This window comes from Neolamprologus multifasciatus, chromosome 17 (genome assembly GCF_963576455.1).
Source record: "Neolamprologus multifasciatus chromosome 17, fNeoMul1.2, whole genome shotgun sequence".
NCBI lineage: Eukaryota > Metazoa > Chordata > Actinopteri > Cichliformes > Cichlidae > Neolamprologus > Neolamprologus multifasciatus.
This window is the reverse complement of record NC_140455.1, coordinates 25907281-25932350: the sequence shown is the minus strand read 5'-3', so window position 1 is coordinate 25932350 and position 25070 is coordinate 25907281. Positions and strand designations below refer to the sequence as shown.

At 37.4% G+C, this 25070-nt stretch overlaps 2 protein-coding genes and 1 long non-coding RNA gene across 4 annotated transcripts; 2 read left to right on the top strand and 1 right to left on the bottom strand.

The window, feature by feature from the left end:
* The first annotated feature begins 2975 nt into the window (after positions 1–2975).
* Positions 2976–10414, top strand: LOC146499506 (uncharacterized). The gene is made up of 2 exons (XR_014870335.1): positions 2976–4475; positions 7798–10414. It is a non-coding gene; the product is annotated as an uncharacterized LOC146499506 (long non-coding RNA).
* Positions 10415–13370: 2956 nt separating this feature from the next.
* Positions 13371–21477, top strand: lepb (leptin b). 2 transcript variants are annotated; one of them, XR_014870085.1, is made up of 3 exons: positions 13371–15313; positions 15459–18004; positions 18164–21477. XR_014870085.1 is itself a non-coding variant. In XM_085137241.1 (2 exons), the coding sequence occupies exons 1-2, from the start codon at positions 15113–15115 to the stop codon at positions 15768–15770; spliced, it is 513 nt and encodes a 170-aa protein (XP_084993367.1). In that variant the 5' UTR covers positions 13371–15112; the 3' UTR covers positions 15771–21477. The 2 variants fall into 2 exon arrangements, 1 of the variants encoding a protein (XP_084993367.1); XM_085137241.1 differs by having other exon boundaries at positions 15459–21477.
* On the bottom strand, positions 20801–24840 carry LOC146499504 (transmembrane protein 53-like). Its single transcript, XM_085137240.1, has 4 exons — positions 24501–24840; positions 24342–24409; positions 22288–22919; positions 20801–21438 (listed from the first exon to the last, which is right to left on the bottom strand). The coding sequence occupies exons 2-4, from the start codon at positions 24365–24367 to the stop codon at positions 21077–21079; spliced, it is 1020 nt and encodes a 339-aa protein (XP_084993366.1). The 5' UTR covers positions 24368–24409; positions 24501–24840; the 3' UTR covers positions 20801–21076.
* Positions 24841–25070: the final 230 nt, after the last annotated feature.

The window sequence follows — 25070 nt, the reverse complement described above, 5'->3', positions numbered from 1 at the left end:
CACGCAGCGCTGCATGTCACTTGATCTCAAACATCAGAGCAGATATAGCTAAAGCGATTAAATGAGAGGAGCGCCTTGCGTCACTGGCAAGGTGGCTGCCCTGGATATGTGAATGGATTAAGAAGGGAACTTGAGTGCACGAATGGACAATGAATGAATATCACAAAATTTTATTCCCTCTTTAATAAATCTAAGTCTTCCAGTACGCACAGAGTACCCTCAAACTGATATGAAGATATTCAATGTTCTTTTTGCAGTCCCCCAGACTCCCTGACATTAAAAGTAAAATCCTGATTATAAAGTTTAAATTAAAAGCAGCAGTGCTCTGGGCTCAGAGTACAAGATGTCAAAGAAATGATCTACTGTATGGATCATTCATACAGAGCGAGTCGCCAAAATTTTGATGACTAACCAAAACCCAGATCCCCGCAGACCTCAAGGTTTACAGCCTGACTTGAGATTAGTGAGTTTGTGTCGTACTGTTAAAGCATTTCTGGTTTTGGGGCTTTAAACATTTCTTTCTTATGGTGGGAGAAGTGATGGTTAATGGGACCATAATTTGTTCATTCACATTTTTTTCTGACTTTGTGTGTTTTTTATGTGTGTGTTTTTTTTTAATAGAGGTCGTTTGGAGTCCAGTTCATGCACTGAATCAAGTCATTTTTGCTCCTCCAATATTTAAGTTGAGTTATTATGATTTTCCTCATTTTTTGTCACACCTACTGTACATCTACAGTCACCGGCTACTTTGTTAGATATGTGAGCATGTGCTCATCAGCTACCCATTACGGTAAATATCTAAAGCCAATTACGTGGCAAAAGCTCAAAGCATTTAGGCATGTAGATCAAACTGAGAATCAGAATGTGGAAGAAAGGTGATGTTGAACATGAAATCATTGTTAGTGCCATACGGGCTGGCCTGAATATTTCAGAAACTACTGATCCACTGATTTCCCCGCACAGCTGCTGGGGTTGTAATGGTGTGGAGGATATTTTCTTTGGACCCCTTATTATAAATTAAGCATCATTTAAATCCCGTAGCCTACCTGAGGATTGTTGCTAAATACAGTGTCTGCTGATGAAAGCTTCTAACTGATTAATATGGCATGTCACAAAGCTCAGATGATCTAATACTAGTTTCTTGAATATAGTAATGAATTCACTGCACTCAAATAGCCTCTACAGTCACCTGATTCCAGTCTAATAGAGCAGCGTTGGGATGTAGTGCAACAAGCGCTTCTTGTCATGGATGTGCAGCCGCAAATCTGCAACAACTGTATGATGCTATCATGTCAGTATGGACAAAAATATTTCCAGTACATTGTTGAATATATATTATTAAGAATGAAGGCGGGTTCATTCAGCAAGCTGTACTTAATAAAGTGGCCAGTGAATGTATGTTTTGCATATACTGTACATTTAGGTCTCCCTTTGCTGGTGTTGGCTCTCACCAAAACATATGGTTGGGGTTATGTCAGTGGGTCTTAAAAGCAACCCCTACAAACCAAAGTTCAGCTCAATTTCAGAGGAGGTTTTTTTTCTGTCTTTTGCTCTTTATGATCCCATAAAGAGCCAAGGGATGGGAGGGGGTGTTTTTAATATGATCATTTCAGCTGACTTTGAGTACACAAGCCCCACCTGCCTTCTATTTGTGAGGCTCATTGAATTAGAACAACACTGGTTTGGAAATAAAATGAATTGTTTCATAAAGCAGATAAACTGATAAACTGTCCACAGCTACTCTAGTACAACCTAAGAATAAAAAGACAGAGCTGGAAATGAGCATAAAAAGCCCCCTTTAAGGCCACCCTCCCTTTAGGCCCTCTTTCTTCTGCCCCTTATGGGTGGGGCCACTGTGCTCACAGCCAGAGCTATGTGTCAGAAATGTCATTCATGGGATATTCCCTCTCAGTGACATCATACAGAGCCAAGAGTAGAATAAACCATATAAACTATATAAACCTCTAAACGTTTAGAGGGATCTGACAGCAGAGCTTTAGATTAAATTTTGACCATTTTTGCTGTGATACGGGCATCCACCCATGTGATGTAAATGTGACTGAAAAACAAACATACAATCTTCATGTTCATAATAATTGTTATTTTCACTCAAGCAATATTTGTGGCATCTCTCATTGAAATACCAGTTGGAAAAAAACAGACAAATAAAAACAAATGTAGCATAGGAATATATTTAAACCGGTAGAATACAAAAACAGAAATATATAATCCTCAAATATATAAAACAAACAGGATTTTTAATGTTATGTAGAAGTAAAGACCTCTTTTATTTACTTATTGTAGCTTCTCAGGTTCACTGCAGAAGATTATACAGAAAAACAGAGGTTGTATCAAAAAGGAAAATAACCCCAGTGTATCACATTGTGTCCTGGAAATGCGACAAAAGCTGCAAACAGTGCGTTGCTTCCTAAAGGTGGGCATTGACCAAATACATTAAAAAAAAAAAAACTTAATTTCTTATCTTGGGATTCCACAAGAAAGCCAAGAGAAGGGTGTGTGTGTGTGTGTGTGTGTGTGTGTGTGTGTGTGTCCAGCGAGGGTCAGAATATGGATTATTTGAACGAAATAGTCGTCGAAAACAGCCCCTTCCAACTACCCCTTACCCCAACCTCCTCCCTCCCCCAGCTTGGGGTCTGAATTAATGTGCTTCTATTTTTGGTTCTCCCGTGTTTCCAGGGGAAACCTAATGACGCAATGACGTCAATGCAGGTCACCAGCAAGAAGCAGACTGGAGGAATTGAGTGGCTTCCATTAGAGGTTTTGCAGCATTTTCCGGAGAGGAGGGAGGAGGACCAAAATGGATTAAGATTAAGAAATGCACAGAAATAAAAATAAATGTAGAGCGAAAATGAATGGGAGGCAATGCGACTGACGTCTGGCGAGAGAAATGACTGAGGGAGGGCGAGAGGGGGGTGGAGGGAGGAGGAGGAGGAAGGATGGAGGGAGGGGGGGGGGCTACTGCTGCATATCAATGGGTGCCGTTCAAATTCCCAGGGATTATTGGAGGGGAAAAAGAAGGGGGGCGGGAGGGCGAGAGAAAAATGATGCACGCTTCCTCGGATCGGTGATGACTGGGTGAGCCCATTCTATTTTTATTATATCCTCTTTGCTTATTGTTGAAGTGAGTAAAACAACAACCTGCCGTTCTGTTATGGTGGTTATCGACTGTGTTGCTGTGTACAGAGCCATTGAGAAATTTACACCACCACCACCCCCTCCCTAGAGTTTGATGGTGAAGCGTGAGTGGCCGGTGCTTCCTCCGGAGGGGAGACGTGTTGATGTGTGATGATAGGAGCGAGAGGTGGGGGGTTGGCTTGGGGGGTGGTGGAAAAGATATTAAACTAAAAGTGTCTTCGTGTTGACTTCCACCGAGTTGATTGCAATTCTTTATCATTAACCGCAACGGTGGACGTGCTCTGTCTACAGTCCTGCTATTCCGATGCAACAGCAATTCTGCACATATTCACCGCTGACAGAGAGCGTGCACCGGGAGGAAATACATTTTACTATCTATAATTACAATTCCGACGACTGGCCGTAATCTTTCAAACACTGGAAACACCATTAAAAGGATCAATGCGATACTTGCAAGCGGTCTAATTGCAATGCCAGTCACCCAACATCTTGCATCAGTTTTGGAGAGTGAATGTAAACGATTCCGGCGAATTTCATTAAGATCGAGCTATCTATAGAAATTGAGCTGGCTGATCGTCGTTTACCAAGAGGCTACTTTTCATAGCCGCGCGCGCGTGTGTGTGTAGGTGGGGGGGAAGGGGGGGCAGTCGTGCGCGTGGAACCTAGAATAAGTAACGTTACTTCTTTTTTTGGCTCGGAATAGCAAAGATTCCCTTTCCGCCGATGCACGCGCTCGCGCACGCATACAAATATTGCCCACTTTGCCGGCTTTCAAATGCGTTATGGCAACAAGTGCCAGTTCATGCACGATCAGTTCGTCCCGCAGATTACAAATCGACATGTTGGCTCTTGTTTGCCTGCCTTTTTAAATGTATTTTTCTTTCCTTCTTTCTTTCTTTTTTTCTTTCTTTCTTTCTTTTTCTTTTTTTTTTTTTCGTTTTGATCCTTGGTGTGTGTGTGGGGGTTTTTTTTCAGCCTCGTTTTTAACCAACTCCACTTTCCAGTCTTTCCACAAATTGAGCTCCGGTGCAGGGCGTTCACCACGCGGGGAAGAGCTAGTTTCAGCACCATGGACAGATCACTTGTACATTTCAGGACCATGGAGAGCGCTCTTCTTTCACCCATCGTTTTTAGGCGCTGTGGGGTTTTGTTGTTGTTTCTGTGAACACTGGACTAGTCATTCTTTGCTGTAAAGGTCGGCTTGCCTCTGCAACTTTTGTTAAGAAGGAGATCCTAAAGTGGCTGAGGGCCTGCGCAACCGACACTACGAAAATGAGATAAATGGAGCCCAGTGAAGCCATCATCGTTGCATTCATTAAGTAAGTAAACGATCAGAACGCCCTATCTTCCGTCGGTTTCAATCGTATATGAGATTAGTTGGGAGAAAGTAAGATATATTTAGAGAAGAGCAGAAACTGTGACACTTTTTCCCCCCCTCACATATGACGCATGTGGTGAGGTAAGTGTGGCAGATGCCTACGTGTGCAGATGGTCCAGTGTGCTGGTCCCTATCCGCCCTGGGCTTGATGTAACACCCATAGGCAAAGGCCCTGTCGTCCAGATGTGGTCGTGTGCTGTTCGTGCCTTCTCAGTACACACCACAAAAGCCGTTTTTAAAGCACCCCCACCCCCTTTTTATGAACTTGTTCTTTACTGGAGCGTGAAATTTTATGGTCTACGGAGTTAGACTCATAGTTTAGCTTGTGTGGACTGTCTCACTAGACTTTCTCTTTGTTTTTTCTAGATTTGAGAGTGGATCTTTATTTCAGATCATTTTTTCATGCTGCACATCCAAGTATATTTCCTGTACCGATCATTGCATGCACATCTTCAAAATATTTCCCATAGTCTTTGATGAATATGCATTATTATGACTATTATTATGACTATTATTATGACTATTATTATTATTATTATTATTATTACTCTTATTGTTGTTGCTACATTCATGAAACTGGCAATGCTGTCTGCATGATTTGAGCTGTGTGAATTGTTCATATTGTGTTTATATTATTTCTTACTTTTTCAAACTAAAGTCTCACTGTGTTTATAGGTAATGAAATTAACTACAGCATGAAGCTTTTTTTTTTAAGACTAGTGTTAAACAAAAATGGTGTGAAACAGCATTTCATTGTATTTTGACGTTAGTAAATGATGAAAACCAGAGGATCAAACCAAACCTTGACCAAGAGACTGTATATAAAAAGGTTTATGCGATTAGCCCTGTTGCACCATGTTATCTGTAGCCTTCAGCAGGAGCAGTTATGAGTTTCAGCAGGTGGTGGCTCTGCAGGTAGTTATTTAGTTTCAAAAAGGGTGTGGCATATAAAAATCAGCTACCTGTGTACCTGAATACCACTGTACAAAAAATGCAGCTAAATTATTACTTTTACCACTGTCGTCTTCACATAGTAAGGCATACTGATATAATATGGTGGCTGCTGTATTATATTTCATATAGGTTTTTTATATCTCTGAGGTTTATTTGTCTAATTTAACCTTTTAGAGCTTTTTGATAGTTTGTTATGGTAGTTTGGTCTGAGAGGTTTGACACATTTGCAGCTGATTGAAGCTGAATCAGAGATTTATTAGTGATGGTCATTTTTCTGTGAATCACATGGGATAGAAAAGAGCTATTATTGTTTCTGCGTGTGACAGAAATGTAATGTTAAACAATAAACTTTTCTCAAAACTAGACTGTAGTCTTTATGATCAGACTACATAACAATGTTCACTTCAGACATTCTGTTAGTGGGCGGCTATATAAACGCTGACCTTCGTTTTGAGAAACCAAACTCAAAAGAAAGTGATGTTTACAGAACTTTCTGCTCTAAATATAAGGAAAATGGGAATGTTTTTGATTTCCTGGAAAGGCATGTGCGGGATTATCGAAAGCTGAAGATCTTGAATGTGGAGATAGTGGGATTAGTTTGAGGAAAAAGAGATCCCATTGTTCCCTGAAGGACGGGACTATGTACGCTCACTAGTGTCCAGCTGAGATTAGTCAAAAGTTATGTGGCGCTGAAGGCCAACAATGAATACTTGACTTATCAGGTGACAGAACCAAGCAAATATGCCGACCCGTGTCCTTTTTGGCCAGAGGGCAAAAGAATTAGTGGAGTACAAGATGGTTGCACACCAGTTTCATCATCACTAAGCGGTGACAATGTTGCTCTTTGAAAATGCACCAAGAACATCAAAGACCACGCCAGGTCCACAGTTACAGTTCCTGTCCCTTGCGACATCTGTGTGAATGACAACCTAATTTTCAGCCACTGGGGTGCCACGTTGCCCTGCTTGCACTGAAGTGAAGGGGTGGTGTCAAAAGCTCATTTAATTTTTCGTCTCTTGCAGTGCCATCGGGAATTCTGAACTTAAAGTCTGCATAATATTGAACCTTTCTCCATCTGTCATCTCCATCTGAGGAAAAATTACAGCTTCTTCTTTTTGATCTTTTGCTGATGGAATAAGGGAGAGACTGAGTGTTATTAGAAGAAGATTCTTGTAATCAACCCTTTTGTTTCATTCCTAAAGCCATATAAAGCTTCTGGTTGTACATAAATACATACATATAGTTTTAACTTATGTGTGTGCGTGTATCTATCTATCTATCTATCTATCTATCTATCTATCTATCTATCTATCTATCTATCTATCTATCTATCTATCTATCTATCTATCTATCTATCTATCTATCTATCTATCTATCTATCTATCTATCGAGGAGGATATATATAGAACTTGTATTTTTTTACCAGAGCGCCCTGGCCCCCTGGTTTATGTTAAAATTAACAAAAAAGATAGCTACTTAATTTTCTTTAAATTAAACTCTATTAAACTCTAAACCTGGCAGTATAAAATTTCCACAGTGGAATTCATCAGAAATCCATAACCTTTGCATGCTTAGGATTCTGCATCTATCAAGATCTCCAGCTACCTATTTAAAAAGAAATCATACATTAAATGTCCAGTTACACACTGAATCTTACCCTCTTAAATGTAGTCATGTTAGTGTTGGTTGTACACTGTGTTGCTACCAAAGCAGAAGAGATTAGATTAAGAACTGACCAATAGGCAAATTCAGCTAGTAGTTTAACATTTGATCAAGCTGATACAGAAATGTAGAGCTAGACTAGAATGGCTTATTTCAGTTCCATCTCCCTGTATGCTTTACTAATGTGGAAGACATCGACTCTACATTTTGTCATATTCTTTGTCATTTTCCATCATTCAGGGATTTTTACCTCAACCACCTTTAAAAACATGAACATATGTTTTATAAATTCATGACATCCAAACCACTTCTTCGTCAGTCTGGGTTTTGACCAAGACTTGTTAAACAGAGAGCATGCGAGCAGTGGTCTTCCCGACCATGATGACTGAAACTGCTAACTGCTGTTTGCTTATCCACACCGTGGAGTGTTAAAGTCATTTCTGAAATGCAAGTCTAAAATCAACAATTCACAGTTTATTGTTAGTGGACACAAACCCACAGTTGTTCTGCTTTCTGCACAATATTCCAAGGCAATTAAAAGAACAATTAGAAAGATTTTTTTGGTTATTATGCAGAAACTGCACTTTTTGAGGGAGACGTGTCGTATAGTCTTCTCTCATATTTGGTTTTTTTTTGTCTTTCTCTAGGTGCTGTGGACATTCTCATAGGGAACAAAGGATCAAAACTGTCCTTTGTGGGTCTTTTTGCGGTCTGGGCTTGCTGTTCCTAAGGCAGTAGCCAGGAAGCCCTTACCCCAAAAAGTATCTGCACTGGATTCTGGCATCTGAAGCAGAAATCACCCTTTTTTCTTTCTGATAAATCATTGCATATCTTCCCTGTGAGTTTTGAAATGAGGACACTCTATATTTATTGTATTGAGTTGCTTTAAGAACCTAAGCAAGGTGTGGCTTTTGATTGGTTCGCAACAGAAGAACTTACCTTTTTAAATTGGAAGAATTTTAGAAGCTTAATGCAGGATGTGGCACAACACATGTCTGCAACCTGAGAAAAATCAGATCGGAAAGAATCTTATTACAGTAAGAAACAGCAAGAAAGAGACACCAGCTTTATTCATCAGTCTGGTAAAGCTCCACTTTCCAAAGTGAGCTTTAATATCAAATTTCTTTCTAGGAAAAATCTTATAGTGTGCCAGTTTAGACACACCAGGCAGTGTAATCCACGTAGCAACTTGTCTTACTTTGTCAGATTTGACAAAAAAAACCCAAAAATTCCCACTTAGATCTATCATATCTCATTAATGTGGAACACTTTTACTTTTTCTTTGTCATGCACTGCAAATAATGTATTATTTCTTTTACATATGTCGGCACTTATAGGATGTTACTAGAAAAATCTTACAACAGGTGCTGTCTTCATACATTCCTATGTAGACTGTGTTGTACACGTTCAATGATTTTGTATCATCTCTGCCCAATCAGTTGTTTATGAAAGTGCATAGAGAAATACAACATGATTGGGTAAGGCATTTATGACTGTCTTTGTACACTTTCAGTGTATTCCAAGTGCATCTATGCCTTCCTCATATTTTGATGCTACCGTATAGTGGTGTACTATCATAGAAGAAACTAATAGGATGGCATTTTCTCATTGAGACATACATTTTAAAATGTAACCCCTGAAACTGCATTAACAGGATGTAAATAGTGACTAAATAAGCTAAGAGGAAATGGTTGTGTAGCTCCAAGGCTCTGACGTTCTATGTGTTACATAAACATGATTATTTATCCTGCCAATGCCACAAGCCTTCACAATGTACTTTTTATACATCAAAACCCGAGGCACTTTCTGTGCACTTCACTGGCCATGTGACTTCATCACTTGGGGAGCGTTTTTTATGCCTGCATATAGCACACGAGGGTGCATGATGCATTCTTTACGGTATCATGAGCAATTACAATTAGGAGCACATGTTAAGTGATGTTATGCTGATGAGCTTGTCCCTTATGGTTATGGCAGTGATCAACTTTTTGCACCCTTCTACTCCTTTGACACTTTTCTATTTCTCTCTCTTTCTCTTCCTTTCAAAACCTCTAGAAGCGTCCTTGTAGTAACGTGAATGTTCCCTGTTAAATGTTGTGCCTTGTTAAATAAAGCTGAAATAAAATTTTGATGGAGTATTGCGTTGTGTTTTTGTCAATCCAGTGTCCAAACTGTAAGCATTGCGTAGTTTTGATTAGTTATTTCAGCAACATATTCATATGTGCAGGATATTAAACTACACTTGTTTCTCTGTTGGGGATTGATGAATGAATGGGTTGTGATTTCTAACTCTTGTTTCACAAGGTGTATCAGTGACGTTTAAGAATCCAGCTCAAGAATTTAATTTTATTTCTATTTTAAAGCCTGAAAGAACAACGCCAGCAAATTCCAGATGAAGTCATCCACTCTTCCTGCCTTGTGGGTTGTTACAGTATCAAAAAGACTAATAGGAGTGACGTGCTTTTGCACAAGGGCCTCTGCAACTACTAAATGACCAAACAAGTCTCTGACTGACCTTCTGATTGGAGCTAGAGATTCACAGTTAAATTTGTGTGTCACGCATAGCCTTGGGAAATAGAGCAGTGCCTCATCCATGATAGGGATGTAGGTTGGTGGATGCACTTTGGCTCCTTTCAGTTGTAATGGAGTAAATTGAATTGGTAACCACAGGCAAGAGATGGTAGATAGGGATTTATTTATTTATTTATTTATTGTATTGTTATACACATTTTTCTTTATATCAGTAGCTTTGGATAATTATATACAGAAGAAGATGCCTGGAAAGTAAATGTGTGGCATTATTCTTGTGAACCATAGTGAACCATAAAGTAATTTTACTCTTGCCTTCAATAAAGACTAAAAGTCACATGTAAAGATTTAAATTTCAATACATTAGACACTGAAATTAGTTCCTAAACCTGCACAATTACAAAAAGATGTTAACACAGATGTTAAAAAAACGAAATGAGTGCCATAGAAAAGTTAACCTGGTGACACATGAACTCTGGTTTGGGATAAAATTTATCCTATGTAGCTGGGATTAGTTGGACCTGATAAGTATAAAAAGTGAGATTTATCTAGGAATAGTAAATTGCTAGGTTGTTACATAGTTGCTACAATTTTTTGTTTAAAATGTATATCCTCTTGCAGAGATAATTGATTTATTTTATAGCATAACATAAGAATAGTGTGCATAAAACGTAAAAAAAAAAATCCCAATAGCAGGTTAAGGTGAAATACATTCAAACTAACTACAGTAAATACCTGGAAAACACCACACAGTTGTTTGAAATGTAGTTTATTGTAATTCACAAATAAGACCCTTTAAAAATTCAAGGCCTTAAATGCTGCAATGTAGTGTTTCATAGAAGATTTAAAGCTCCAAAGGAAATTCATAACAGAGGAAGAATTTTACACTGTGCTGAGAGTCAAAACAAACTGGGAAACCGCTCATCTCTGGGTGAGTATAGCCATCCAGAGGATGGATTGAGAACTGCAAGACATGGATCTCTGTTACAAAGACTAACGGAAGAATTTTAAAAAGCACAGAATAATTCTTAACAGTAAAGTTTCTTCCTGAAATGTTTTCACAGGGATTAAGGGTTGATAGCAACCTTACTCAGTTAAATGTCCAAATGCATACTGGCAGTCTCCTCCCTATGAGGTATTCAATACAAGATTACGGTAAAAGGCTGTAAATGTGAACACTTTCATGCCTTGTTTAATTTACCCAAACATACTTTCAAAGATCATGTCTGTGTTTTTATTCTCAATCTTGCCAAGTACTATCCATTTATTGTGAGTTGGCTCGGCAGAAAAGAAGTTCACGTATTTGTGCTGCTGGCAGGAGTGGAAAAATTATTGTTATTCCAACCTCTGGAAATGACGCAAAAGAAAGAATCATGCACATCTGTTAGTTGTCTTTAGCAGTTTAATCATTATCTTTCTGTAGTTTAGGATTTCTGAAATCAAAACACACAAATGTAGTTACATGAAATGTAATTAAAATGTGCATACCACAGGTAGAGTTAGGAAGAAATGTATGCATAGAGTACACAGGTGTGATCTTGTTTTCAGACAAGAAAATTACACGCCAGTGGGTCACAACTTTGTAACTTTGGTATATCTGAAACTGAGAGCTACATATTATCAAGGTACGAAAAAAAGAGATATTTCTTTTGTTCTAAATGGGAGAACAAAATTAAAAAAAATATTTATATATACAGTTTTCTTTCAGGTTTTAAAAGTAGGTAAATACAACCTCAGATGAACAACATCACATCATGTATTACTCTGTCATAATGTAGTCAACAAAAACAAATCTAGAAATGTGTGAAAAACTAAGGGGATCACATGATACAATAGGAAGTAGAAGCACCCTGAGCAACAATAACTTGAAGTAATGACTTCATCAGTAGCTTCTTTACTATGTTGCTTCCATTCATTGAGGTTTGCAGGCATTCATTTATTCTTTCATTCAATCTGGTTAAGATTTGGACTTTGACTGGGCCATTGAGACATCTTAAATATTTTCTTTTTCACTTATTCTTTTGTATGATTTGCTGTTTTGAAATCAGTGTCCTTATAATGACCTGTGCTGTGTTCGATTTTCTGCAAATGTGGTGTGGTGCGTTATTGAACGGAATCTGACTAACACCTCGAGGGATGCAAAACTAAGAATTCCTACAAGACAAGAGCCTATCAAAATAAAACAGGAAGTAACAAACACTTAGTCCAGTGAGACAAGGACTAAGAAACCAAATAGGGACACGACTGGTTAGACAGAGAGGTAATGTTCCATAGCAGACGCAAAGGACAAGACAGAGACAAAGCTGAGACACAAAACTAACATTATAACACAAGAAACTATGATAAATGAATCTAGATAACAAACTCAGAGGCACTTATGAAGAACTAACTAAAGACTAAAGAGTACAAAGTATAAACTTGAATCATCTCTTAATGCAGAAGAAATAATCACAAGATCGCAACAAAACTCAAAACATCCCAAAACTCAAAACGCTGGGTCAAAGACCCAGAACCATGATATTAAATGTATATAAAACTGTGGGAAAAGTGATTTACAAAGAGCAGGCTGAAAGTGAGCTAAGTGAGGTAAGTGATATCACATATAAAGCTGACAAAAGGAAGCCAGAACATTTCATTTTAATAGCTGATTTCTTTTTAAAGGTCAGTCCTGTGAATCCTGTCTGCGATGACTAATCTTTTGGGAGGTTTAAATCCTCTGCAATCATGCAATAATGCTTTAGTCATGTGTATTAAACCACAACTATTTCCTTTGTAGACGAGTCACTTGGTTTCAAAAACGCAAGTATGGGTGGTAAAGGTCAAATTCAGTTGGTGCTCTGCCATGTTAACTTACTGGAAGTGACCTGAATACACTTTCCAGTTTTCTCCTCCCACTTGCCCATTTTTGCCATGATCATCTACTTCAAAAACAAAGTATTTCCATCTGCACTATGTTATTTCTGTAATACAAAGGAGCAACATGGAGTACATATTATGATACGTACCATCTCAATATATTACCAACAACAATTAAAATTATGGGACTTTTTTGCATTTAGCACAACTAGGCATCAGCAACTATAGGATCGGCTTGGTATAACCTCTGAGTTTAAGGGGAGATTGATGCATGATGATAAATCCAACCAAGCCGTGCTTGTGAAAAAAAAGAAAAGTGAACAAAGCAAAAAAGAAGAATCTGTTTAGTGGAATATGTCATATAAATTATCCACTTTTCTGTCAGGAAAAGATGGGAAAAAATTGCCTTTATATACCACAAATTTGTTAGATAATAAGACAGAAAGTTGCATAAATACAGCTTAATTATGGAACATTGTGTTTTCTTTTTATTTTCAACTTTCATTATCTGTGACTGTCATCTTTCCAAAGAACTCAGTCTCTTTAATTTGAAGACCAGCTCAGATTAATTGTGGTTGTTATTATTATAATAAACATAATTACTATAGTATAAGTATTATTATAAGCTGTCAACATAATCAGCTTAAGGACTGATTACCTTCTCGACAAAGATATTCCATTTAATATACACACGTATATTAAATATATATATATATATATATATATATATATATATATATATATATATATATATATATATATATATATATATATATATATATATATATATATATATATATAGATAGATAGATAGATAGATAGATAGATAGATAGATATATATATATATAAGAAGTCCACTGTAATTTTCTTCACTGTAATATTTTTCTTCTTGTTGACAGAGAAAGTTTCTACCAACAAAGGATGACTTAAGGATGTTTTAAGAAGTAAGCTAAAGTGAATGTGCAGGTTTAGCAGGGTTTTATTAGGACAGGGGTGAATAAAGATCTCGTTATTACCCACATTTTCCTAAACCTGCAAACCCGGGAAGAATATTTAGCAACTTAAATATTTAGACTAAAGCAGATATCAAATGCTTTTTAAAAAAATATCTGAAACACTCTATTGCTCAGTTCTTTTTCTATACCCCGTACACAAATTTACTGGTCACCCAGAGAAGTTTTCAGTGCATTAGGAATAAGTCATATGTATGTTATGAAGATTGTTTACAGGTACAGAGAAAATGATTCATTGTGAATTAAATTAGTTACAGACATGCTATCCCTGCAATGACGCATCTGACTTAGAAAAAGTATGTTCTGTTGCATTTTTTTGCTTTTTTGGTTTTAAGTTTCTGTTGTGTGGTACATAAAAAGAAGTATAGGTATATTTACATGTATAGAGAACACGATTCATTGTGAATTAAATTAGTTACAGACATGCTATCCCTGCCTTACAAAAAGACGTTCTGCCATGACCTGAGAACTTAACTGAGAACCTAAACAGACAACCCAGAAAATAGCTTGTCAACATGTAAAATAGCTATCAAAAAAGAAAACAAACACGGAAGCAATCAGATAAAACGGTCTATTTACCTCGATGGTACCCTGTAAAGGTTTGAAGTCCAAGATTTTAGCGGTTTTACAGTCATCAGCAGATTCAAAGGTTTCAGTGTTCAAGGATCTTCCACACAGTTCCACTTAACTCTCATGCCGTCACTGGTTTTATTACTGATTCCATTCCTGATCACGGCTAGTGAACTCTCAATGAAGTGAAGCTCTGACTGAAGACAAAGCATAATATTCCTGATAATGGTAAAATGAAAAGAATGAACAGAATGTACTCCCTCTCACACGCAGATGAGTCACAGTAACACCAAGACAACATTCAAAATTCAAAATCATACCGATATACCGTTATTTGTTTCCATTTAAGAGGTTTACTGCATCAATTTTTTTTCCAGCAGACATTTTGCAACTCATAACTGTTTTCACAAACATTAGAACAAGAGCTGATAGGATGACTCACTTATACTAAACAAGAGTTCAAATAGCATTACATACACATTTTCTTTTAAACAGCTGTACTGCATGCACTCTGTACTGTGCCAGTCTGCCTACACATTTTCCAGTAACTCAAAGTTAAGATTGAAGTGTTACATTAACAACTGGCTTATACTAACATTGTTAATGATCATCTTGGGGGGGGGGGGGGGGGGGGGATGAGAACACGTGTGTCTGAGTCAGAGTGATCTGTTTTCTTATTGATATTTAATGGGAATTTCCTTTTTAATCAGTGCATGTTAAGAAGTTGACCTACAAGGGTCAGACTTAGGTTTAAGATGTATCGTGGGGGAGATAGAGGAGGAGAACAGACTGAGGCAAGACTCAAGTTCAGGGCAGACTATTTAAATGTTGGAAACCTGCAAAGAAGCCAGTTAGAGGAGCACATTTCAAGAAATACAGGTAAGAGATTAGATTTTTTTTCCCCACAGTAAATGCAAAAAATATCCAGAGGAAGACATTATTAAGGTTATACTTTATTTTTTTTCTGCATGTTTTAATTATGTCTTTGTTTATATGGCTTTTTTTCTTTTTGTCTATTTAATGAATTCGTTTTTCTTTTTTAGGATGCGTAACATTCTGGCCCTTCTCTGCGTCTTTCTTATGGCAGCTCATCAGAGCACTAGTCTTCTCACAAAGGGAGAATCCATCAGAAACACCATACACAACATTGCAAACATTGCTCAGATAACCCTTGTCCACATTAAGAAACTAAAGGTACCAATATATTGATTATTTTTATGTTAATGCGATTTGCTGTTTGTTTTCATTGCGTATACTGTTTTCTGCCTAAATTTTCTCATTGAGGAATGTTTTTATTCAATATTAAACTAAGCTTACGTATTATTTTTTTTATTCTTAGTTGCTGGCTTCACCGATAGGTTTTCCCCCTCCTTCCATTGTAGGACTAAGTAATATAAGCCATGAGCTTGGAGTTTTGGATAATGAACTGCAGCAGCACCCTTTCCTCATCCAGATTCAGGCTGATGTTTCCAGCTTGGAAGGAAGGGTGCGCTCCCTCGCCTTATCAATGGAGTGTCCCCTTAAGCCCAAACCAGCAGTACAGATGGATAAGAGTGTGTTCCCAAACAGCCACCTTTACATGACAGCGACAAAGGTGCAGCACTACCTAGAGGAACTTCTTCTCAACAAGGGCAAACTCAAGCTCTGCTAACAAATTTAAGCTTGATGCATATATAGTAAGCCAGGACTTGCTATATATATCGGGACAAATAACCCAGTGTAGGCAAAGGTTAATTTGTCTTTGTGATGCATATTTTCTATACATATTACTATACACATTTCTATACAGAATTACTACATGGACAACTGTCAGTCGTTAAAAGCATGCAATTAATTCCAATAATTCAGCGATTTGCAATATAATGAAAAAACCTATAAAGGGCATCTTTTATTTCATACAACAAATGTTTTATAGGGTTTTACAGATAGATTACTCATATACTCATATATTTTTTAACAAAATACATTTTTTAATACTTTATGGCAAACTGTTTTACACATGTTTGACATGGTGTGTGTTTTGAGGGTCAGGATGGGAAAACTGAGACACTACATAGTACTTGGAGGTTGTCTGAATAAGCATGATTGTGGTCATTTCTGCCAGTAAATAAAACTAATGCAAAGAATTGCATGGTGCTATGAAACTATTGCCAGAGAAAGCATATAAGACCTTTTGATGACTGCGCAATCTTAACTGTTTTTTAGTGGATGCTTGTCTCAGTGGTCTATTGAATAGAACCATTAAGCTAAAGGTTATTAGGATGTGTTTAAAAATGAAATGTGTTATTTTTTTGTAATAAAGTTTGCAATAACAAATTCTGTCATGACTGATGCTCTTCTAAAATTTCAAAGATTTAAGTCGTACATTTAAGACTTTTTTCACTTGTGTGTTACTTTGATAAGAAATCTTTATTAAAATATTATGTATGACATAAAATACAGCTAAACTTAATGGTACAATAGTACAGTTTTATAAAATAAAACAAGCCAATAGATATAATTTAAATTTCATATATAATAATCTACAATAATGGCATTAATGTATATCATATACTGGGAGCAGCATTTTAAGCAGCATAAAGAATTAAGTTTGTTTTTTATTATAAAATGTAGTTTTCAGCCATCATGGCTTTATTTTATTTTATCACATCAAGCTGACTACTCAGATGATAATAATATATTTACAAAAAAAAAACCCAACAACAATCCTTTGCTTAAACTTTAAAGAAAAAAATGATTATTCTTATATAAGAATACTTAATACTAAATTGAATTTTTTTAAAAAACATATATCATTAGGCAATAATTTGTTCCCAATTATCATTATTATCTAATGATTCCCTTTCTTCATGACTCACTCCTGATTCATTCCAATCTAAACACCAAACTACACAAAAGCAGAAACTAACTTACTCATTACTGATTACCCGTGAACTACAAAAGAGCTAGAAGACACTTTAATAACATGCAGCTGTTCAGCAATGAGGAACTACAGAGCAGCCGCTTAGTATGACTGTCTGAAGTGTGTGAGTTGAAGTCAGCAGGACTTCTTTTAGGCTTTTGAAGATTTTTCACTTCTCATCCAAAAGCCACTTTCGAAGAAACAAACAGAAAAACAAAATTTAACCCTCTAATTTTACGGCCATTAAACAACACTAAGCAGAGTATGCTACACGTTTTGAAAATGTTAAAAACTCTGTACCTTATAATGGAAATGTAACACAAGTCACCACAAATCGATGATGAATAATCACAGCACGAGTGTATGTGTGTGTGAAACGCTAACATAAAAAAGTAAACAGAGTTGAAATCCAAGAACCTTGATAAGGTTTTACAAGGTAAATCAACAGTAAATTCTTACAGATCCACTCTTTTACATTCTAAGAATAAGAATAAGAATAACTTTATTTATCCCGAGGGAAATTCTTTTGTCATGTACATGCTCAAAGCAGCAGAAGAGACAGAGGAACAGATGAATAAGATATACAATATATACAATAAGAATAGTAGTATACAGTAATATACAGTAGGGAGTCAGTTCTTCATACTACTCAGACATGCAATAAAATATTACTACATACCTAAAGTGACTAAACACACAAGAGGCGGTGCTTGTAAGCACTTTATGGTAAGTCTGCTTTTTGTGTATTCCAGGTGAGTTACATGAGATTCCAAAGAAAGTCTAATGATAACACTATAGGATTAAGATGTTTTTTTTAATATAGACTTATTGGTGTTCCTCGCCTTTACAGTTATCTACACTTGGCCTTCCTCTGAAAGACGAATGACTGCCAGAAATATCTGTGTGATATGGAGGTGTTTGAGAGCAGTTTGTTGGAAACCTGCAAAGAAGCCAGTTAGAGGAGCACATTTCAAGAAATACACGTAAGAGATGAGATTTTTTTCCCCCACAGTAAATGCAAAAAATATCCAGAGGAAGACGTTAATAAGGTTATACTTTTTTTTCTGCATGTTTTGATTATGTCTTTGTTTATATGTCTTTTTTCTTTTTGTCTATTTAATGAATTTGTTTCTCTTTTTTAGGATGCGTAACATTCTGGCCCTTCTCTGCGTCTTTCTTATGGCAGCTCATCAGAGCACTAGTCTTCTCACAGTAGTTCTTCATACTACTCAGACATGCAATAAAATATTACTACATACCTAAAGTGATGGCTAAACACAAAAGAGGCGGTGCTTGTAAGCACTTTATGGTAAGTCTGCTTTTTGTGAATTCCAGCTGAGTTACATGAGATTCCAAAGAAAGTCTAACAATAACATTATAGGATTAAGATGTTTTTTTTTAACATAGACTTGCTGGTGTTCCTCGCCTTTACAGTTATCTACACTTGGCCTTCCTCAGACGAATGACTGCTAGAAATATCTGTGTGATATGGAGGTGCTTGAGAGCAGTTTGAAAGCATGTTTATTCTATTAACTTATTTATTAAATTTCCATTGATTACTTAGTAAAATTCTCTTTTTTGAATCATACATTAGCCCGTGCTAACAGAGCATTTAATTGTTATTTCCTGGAGTGAGAGAAGCTTCTGTAATTAGAGAGGAAATGCAGGGTTATTTTTGTGTTAGATAACAGTGGCAGGGAGGAAACAGTGGGTTACTTCTAACAGCTGTACTGAAATGAGGTATATACTTCTGTGGACTTGTTTTTTAGTGCTTAGAATTATTAGGCATTCTTAACGTTACATTGAAGTTTCTCAGTTATCTGGTCTAACGTGCCTTTGCTACACAACAACGGCAACAACTGTAAGCTATTAAGATCATACTACAATAAGAGTGAATAACAGTATGACTTTTTATCAGAGAACATCTGGGATGCTGTAGAACATAGTTTTATGAACAATGCCAGGAAATAATCAAGCACTTCTGGTTCACTTCTTGTGAGCGTGGTCCTAATATATATGAACAACTCTGAGTAACTGCAGTACATATCATTCCTCAAATGTAACTCACACAGAAGTGAATGAAGAGACCTCAAAACACCATCATAAGCTCCTTTTCACACAGAGAGGGTTGCAGACTGAAATTTTAAAAAAGAAAATCAACTAAAAATATTAAAGTTTTCAAAATGTTTATCTTTGTGTTTTCCTAAAATAAACAGCAAGGGTTGAAAACAGACATACCGACTTCAAAGATGGTTGGAAAGAAGTTAAATGACAGTAGTTTTATGGAGTTTATGTTTTACTTACCAAGAGTGATTGTGCTTTCATAACATGAGTTCATGTGAATGTTTGAATTACACTGAAAATAAAACAGAAAAGACTAGAAAACAGGTCTAATCCTAAGCAAAAGTTATTGTAAGTCCAAATTGCTAAAATAGATTAAAAGATATGGTCGGAATAAATGTGTAGATAAGCTAAACTAGCTAAGATGATAAGCTCGGGGTAAGAAAAATATTTTTGCTTTAGCACATATATTTTCAGCATTTCTTTAGTATAAGATTTAACTTTGCTACCCTCCTTTAGTTAAAGACTAACAGTAAGCCTTTGGTTGCACTTATACACACATTATAATCCCATTTATATATTGTATTTTTTTAAACTTGGAATAAATTTCCCACTAACTTGCAGGTCCTCCCATTCACATTCAAAGAAAACTAGCCTTTTTCCACACTATGAAGTACCCGATTTCAATAAAGAAGATCATTAAAAGGAAAAATTTGGAAAAGAAATATCAGATGGAGTAAATATCATTATAATAAAATAAAATAAACAAATGTATATGTGTATAAAAGTAATTAAAATGACTTAAATGATAAACCAGTTACAAGACTTCCAAGTAATTCTTTAGATGGACACAGTGTATAGAGAACAGGGAGGTGGGGGCAGAGAGAGAGGAGAAGGCACGTGGCAAAGGGCCGCGGGTGCTACTCAAACCCAGGCCGGCCGTTCTCAGCCGTATGGCATGTGGTCGCTCGCTCAACGCACTGAGCTAAACCAGCGCCGACTTTCAAGAAGTTCTTAATAGAAGTGAGACCGTGTTGGCAATTTTTTTATATGGAAAAAACTCACAAGTAAAAGTCCTGTTCCAAGCAGCGCAATTGAAATATTTTATTTCACTCAATGTGCAGCAACCACATCTCTGGTAAGAGTACCAACAGTTTATCAACTAAAGCTTTTGAATTGTTTAAAGTGCAAAATAATCCATAACATAAGCACACAGGTAAATAACATCAGTTAGTTGTGTTTTTTTTAAATAACTTAAAATACAACTTTAGTTAACAGCAAGCAAAAAAAATTTAAACAATGAATATGCAAAAGAGTGTTATGGCCCTGGACCTTGGAGGAAGTGAGACTGCCCTTTTGTTTATGGAAATCTAAGTGTGCTAGAACTCGTGGATGACTGGCTGCTGGGAGTCCTGTGCCAGCCTTCTTTTATGCAGATGAAAGTATGCCAGACCATGTGGACACTAGGCTGCCTGGAGATCCAATGACACTCCAAGACCAACTGACTGGCTGAATGTCTGCACCTGGGAGTATAAAAACGCTGAAGATTCTTCACACTGAGGGGAACTGCTGCTCTGATGTGAACATGCAGTGTCCTCCTCGTCTGCCTAGCATTTGAACTCTGTAAACTCTGATATACAGCTGACCTTAGTTTTGTTAGAGTCTTGTGTTTGCTGGCTCAGCTTAGTTAACCCTTAGTTTTTATTCTTGCCTGTTCTTTTGTGTATTAATTATTTGCCTGGTGGTCTGTTGAACAGCCCCTTCGGTTTTTAGTTCAACGTTTGCAATAAAACCCCTTACTTACTCTGATTTCGTGAGAGGGCTTGTGTATGCTTCTCTAGCAGAGGCGGTCGTAACAAAGAGAGAAAAAATAATTCTCATTTTAATTAATGACAAAGCTAAAGGGAAAAAAATCAAAGTACATTCTTTTTTAAATCATAAAGCTTATTTTGTTTTTTAATATTTGGTGGTGGTGTATTTTTTTACCTCCCCACTTAGATTGTTTTTTTACAGGAGGAAATGGGCAGTGAGTTCAAAAAGTGTTGCAGGGTGGAGAGGTAATCATCTGGGTGGCAGCGCAAGTGGGCCGCATGTATCGACTTCTTCCACTTTCTGCTGTGCACGTCCACTCCTCTCTGTCTCCAGACGTCAATCAGCTTTTCCATCAGTGCAGTGTTGCACATTGCATCGTTTTCACTGAAGAAGAAGAGAGCGGGAGCGGTAACTGGGTTGTTGTGGAACACTTGGATGCTGGTCTCGTAGAAGTCTGCCGTGTGGGTTTTGAAAAGCCAGAAGTAAAGCATGGCAGTGTTTTTGACGAAGCTCTCAAAACGTGGCACCAGAGTTCTACCAATGCCTGAATGAAAAATGTAAAAAAAACCAAAAAACAAACAAATTGACAAATTAAAAAAAAAAAAAAACACAAGAGAGTAAATAGTTTAGTTTTAAAGCTTTACATGTACACACTCTTATGTAGGCTGTGTCTCAAAAATAACCTAGACCTATATAGCTAAGTCCTAAAATGGCCAGCTGTAGGGCAAAATCAAATATTATTACCTCCTTTTTAGTGCTTTTGTTGTGTTGAGGATCCAATCCAATGCCTGACAAGTAATGCCATGGCTTACCCTGTAGTGAAACACACCAACAAGTCTGTGCTCCAGTTCTTCTGATTGCAATTCTAGCCTTTTTCTTTGCAACCTAACCTAACTCTAATTACCAGGTGCTTTGTGTCCATGTTGTCAGAAGTTTACATGCATCATGGGCATGAATTTGATGGAAATTTTGCACTTCTAACAGACTTGATTTCTTCAAAATGTTCTTTTTCCTCTTTGGAATCTTTAAGGACTTCAAAAAAACAAAAGAAAAGAATTGGGTGCACATGTTTGAATTTATTTTAATTTAAATAAATGAGGTTTTAGATGGTAGTACAGTAACTACACAGTGTAAATGCCAGTTTATTATTATTTTTTTTTAGAAAACTAGACAAAACTAGCGGTTTAGTTAAAACCTGATAAAAATCCCAGATGTTAAATGGATAAACTGCTGGCAGAAACAGCCCTAAAGCAGATTAAAACAAGCAGCTAGAGAGAACTCCTGACAAACTGGAGCAGTGGGTCGATCAGGTAATAAATTATGTAAAGATCTGACATACGTATCCAACACAAAAGTGAACTGCAACCCAATATACTAGATCACTTTCACTCACCTATCGCCATGTGCTCCAGAGTGCCGACCACTAAGCTGTCATAGATGTGTCCCATCATCCTCTGTGCCAGGCCTCCATGTTTTTTTGGTTCTTGGACAATGTGGGTGAGGATTTGAGTGAAGGTGTAGCCACCGATGGAAGAAGCATGAACCAGCATCACCCTCCCTGCGAAGGGAGGGTTCTCCAGAATTTTCAGAACCTCCAATCCATACTCGAGCCCCCATCGAGGCCACAGGAAGTGCATAACACTGCTCTGAACCAGGAGGACATCCATGCCACGGTCCAGATAAAGGTCCCGGTACTTAGCCATTCCCCCTGGTTGGGCACCAAGCCAGGAGAAGAAAAGCAGAAGTGGACGGGAAGTGGACGAAGAATATGATTGTTTTTGGGAGGAGACAGATGTGTTTGATGGTGAATCTGAGAGGAGTGTAGAGGAGGCCTCTGCAGATGGTGAAACAGGGAACATGGAGCAAACAGCTGCAGAGTCTTGAAATTTTTTGGCAAGACATTCTGTCTCGCAACCTGTACCAGTGAGGGGAGTGTAATAATAGGTTATGCCATTGCAGATCGTTTTGGCTATTAAATGTCGTCTGTTAACTTTATCCGACTTGGTTGCATCAGTCCTTATGAGGCTGAAAAAGAGGCCAGATTGAAACATGAATACTTTCCACAGTTCACCAGAGAAACAGCACAGAACAACAGACTATAACATTCACTTGGCTAAGGATTTGCAAACATATCCTCAGAGGACCCAGAGAACTCAAAGACTGATTATTATCATTATCTGTTGTGACTGTCATCACAAACAGTAATTCATGGAGAATTCTTTGAGGTTAAATTAATTAATTAAAAATTAACTTTAATTCCCATCGTAGGACTGAAATTATGGACAAACAAAATGACTATAATAAAGTCATCAGTATGGTTTTAAATTTGGAAGGAAGTTTATTTATTGTGCCAGATGGCCATTTTTTTTTAACTTCAATGTAAAATCATTTTTACCTTATTTAATGCCATCATTTCCATTTTAATGACATTATCTTAGCCTGTGAGTGCAGTGGTTCACATCAATTTTCCATGCATTAGACTCAAACTGTTTATTTACATGCGTTTTTAAAAGACTTAATTTATATTGGAAACATGTTTACTGTGTTAGGTTTTCTTTCTAGATGATGATGTTGAAGCCATGTAATCATCATTAGTGGACTACATGCAACTGAGATGCATAGCAGGCCAAGGTTTTTGCGTGTCAGTGTGCACTTCCTATTTGAGTCTGGCCCATTTTATGTGTAAAATTATGTTGTTTTAAAGGAAATAATACAAGAAATCAAATAACTAATTGGAGGTTGTTTGCTACTATGGATGACGGAAAGGAAAAGTCAGCTGTAAACCATCTTCTCGCCTCACCTGAATCAGTGTAACTTTACCAGGTTGTTAATTTGACCTACACAGAAAACACCTGATTGAAGTGACACATTCACCCCTTCATTTCATCGATGGATCCATTTCCGTGATCACAAAAACTTCACGCATGGCATTTAGCTATATATTTGGCTTTATTGTGTCACCTCCTTGTAATTGTACTTTTTTTGAACACCTTAGACTTTTATAAACCGTAGTTTAAGTCAATTTTACACCATCTTTCTTGGCTCTTTACTGGTGGTGCTCTATAGCGACACGCTGGCAAAACGAATGCGTGACCTTGGTTGTCAATATTCTTACTGCGTTCTTGACGCACACCTCGAGCTCCACTGATTACCGTATTGTTTGAACATGTGATTAACAGACTTTATGATCCACACATAGCTTTACAGCTCGCTTTATACCTCTGCTGCTTTTACCAACGCATGCACTGAGTGAAGTGAATCCTGGGGGATAATTTCAGAGCATTACTGGGTCACGCGAGGACACGTCACATCTTTTGTCTACCTTTGTTTCAGTGGATATTCGTGCAAAGAGCAGTAAGCAGGGCATGCACAAGTAATGCCAAAACAACATGATGTATCTGTCTACATATATATAGATAGACACATATGTATATATTTATATTTTACCCTGTGGAGAACAGCAGGTTTCCCATTCTGAGAGACTCTGAGAGGTGTGTCCGTCTCCTCCTGGTATTCTGAAAAAAATTACTTGTCGTTGTTACTAGTCGTTTAGATCTGCTAAGGCGTTATATCGTAGCAACGGATAACCCCGGATGTATGACTGACAGTCAAGAGTCCGCCTCTCTTCCACCGGCTCTCGCCGCCCCTTTAACTCCCGCAGTCCTCCGTGAGCGGTTTCTTGTCCGCGTGCTGCAGTACGTCTGCTCGGTGCCATCAAACAAGCTGAAACAAAGCGCATAAAAGATCGCCTAACGCATAAGACACAATGTGAAAGCAACAACTATTAGTGATGAATAATATAAGACGTGTTCAATAAAAAATCTTGTTTGACCCTTTAACATCGGAACACGAAGGTATTTATAGCGTCAAGGGCTCAGTGCACCTGGATCCCGTGGCAATAACGCATGCCCTAGTCACACTGACCCGACAGGCTTCATGCGGCTAAATAGGGAAGCACAGAAAGCCACAAGGTTATTTGTTCTGACATACCAACCAGTTAACTCCAAAACGTCTGAGGGGCCACGAGATGGAGCCAGAGAGCCACATAGATTTCAGAGAAACAGCTTTGTGCTGATGCAGTGGATGACACTGACACAGCAAAAAGGTTGTGTCAGTGTCCATCACAGCTGATTTAAATGGCTAAACTACCTCATCAACATATCCTGAAGTTCTCCA

What these genes read in the sequence shown, in the direction of transcription:
- lepb (XM_085137241.1), top strand. Translation starts at nt 15,113, where the DNA reads ATGGCTTTTTTTCTTTTTGTCTATTTAATGAATTCGTTTTTCTTTTTT. An exon ending in TCCACATTAAGAAACTAAAG is followed by an intron (nt 15,314 to 15,458) that starts GTACCAATATAT and finishes TTTTATTCTTAG; the next exon opens with TTGCTGGCTTCACCGATAGG.
- LOC146499504 (XM_085137240.1), bottom strand. Translation starts at nt 24,367, where the DNA reads ATGGGAAACCTGCTGTTCTCCACAGG. An exon ending in AACCTGCTGTTCTCCACAGG is followed by an intron (nt 22,920 to 24,341) that starts GTAAAATATAAA and finishes CCTCTTTTTCAG; the next exon opens with CCTCATAAGGACTGATGCAA. An exon ending in TCTGGAGCACATGGCGATAG is followed by an intron (nt 21,439 to 22,287) that starts GTGAGTGAAAGT and finishes TTTTTCATTCAG; the next exon opens with GCATTGGTAGAACTCTGGTG.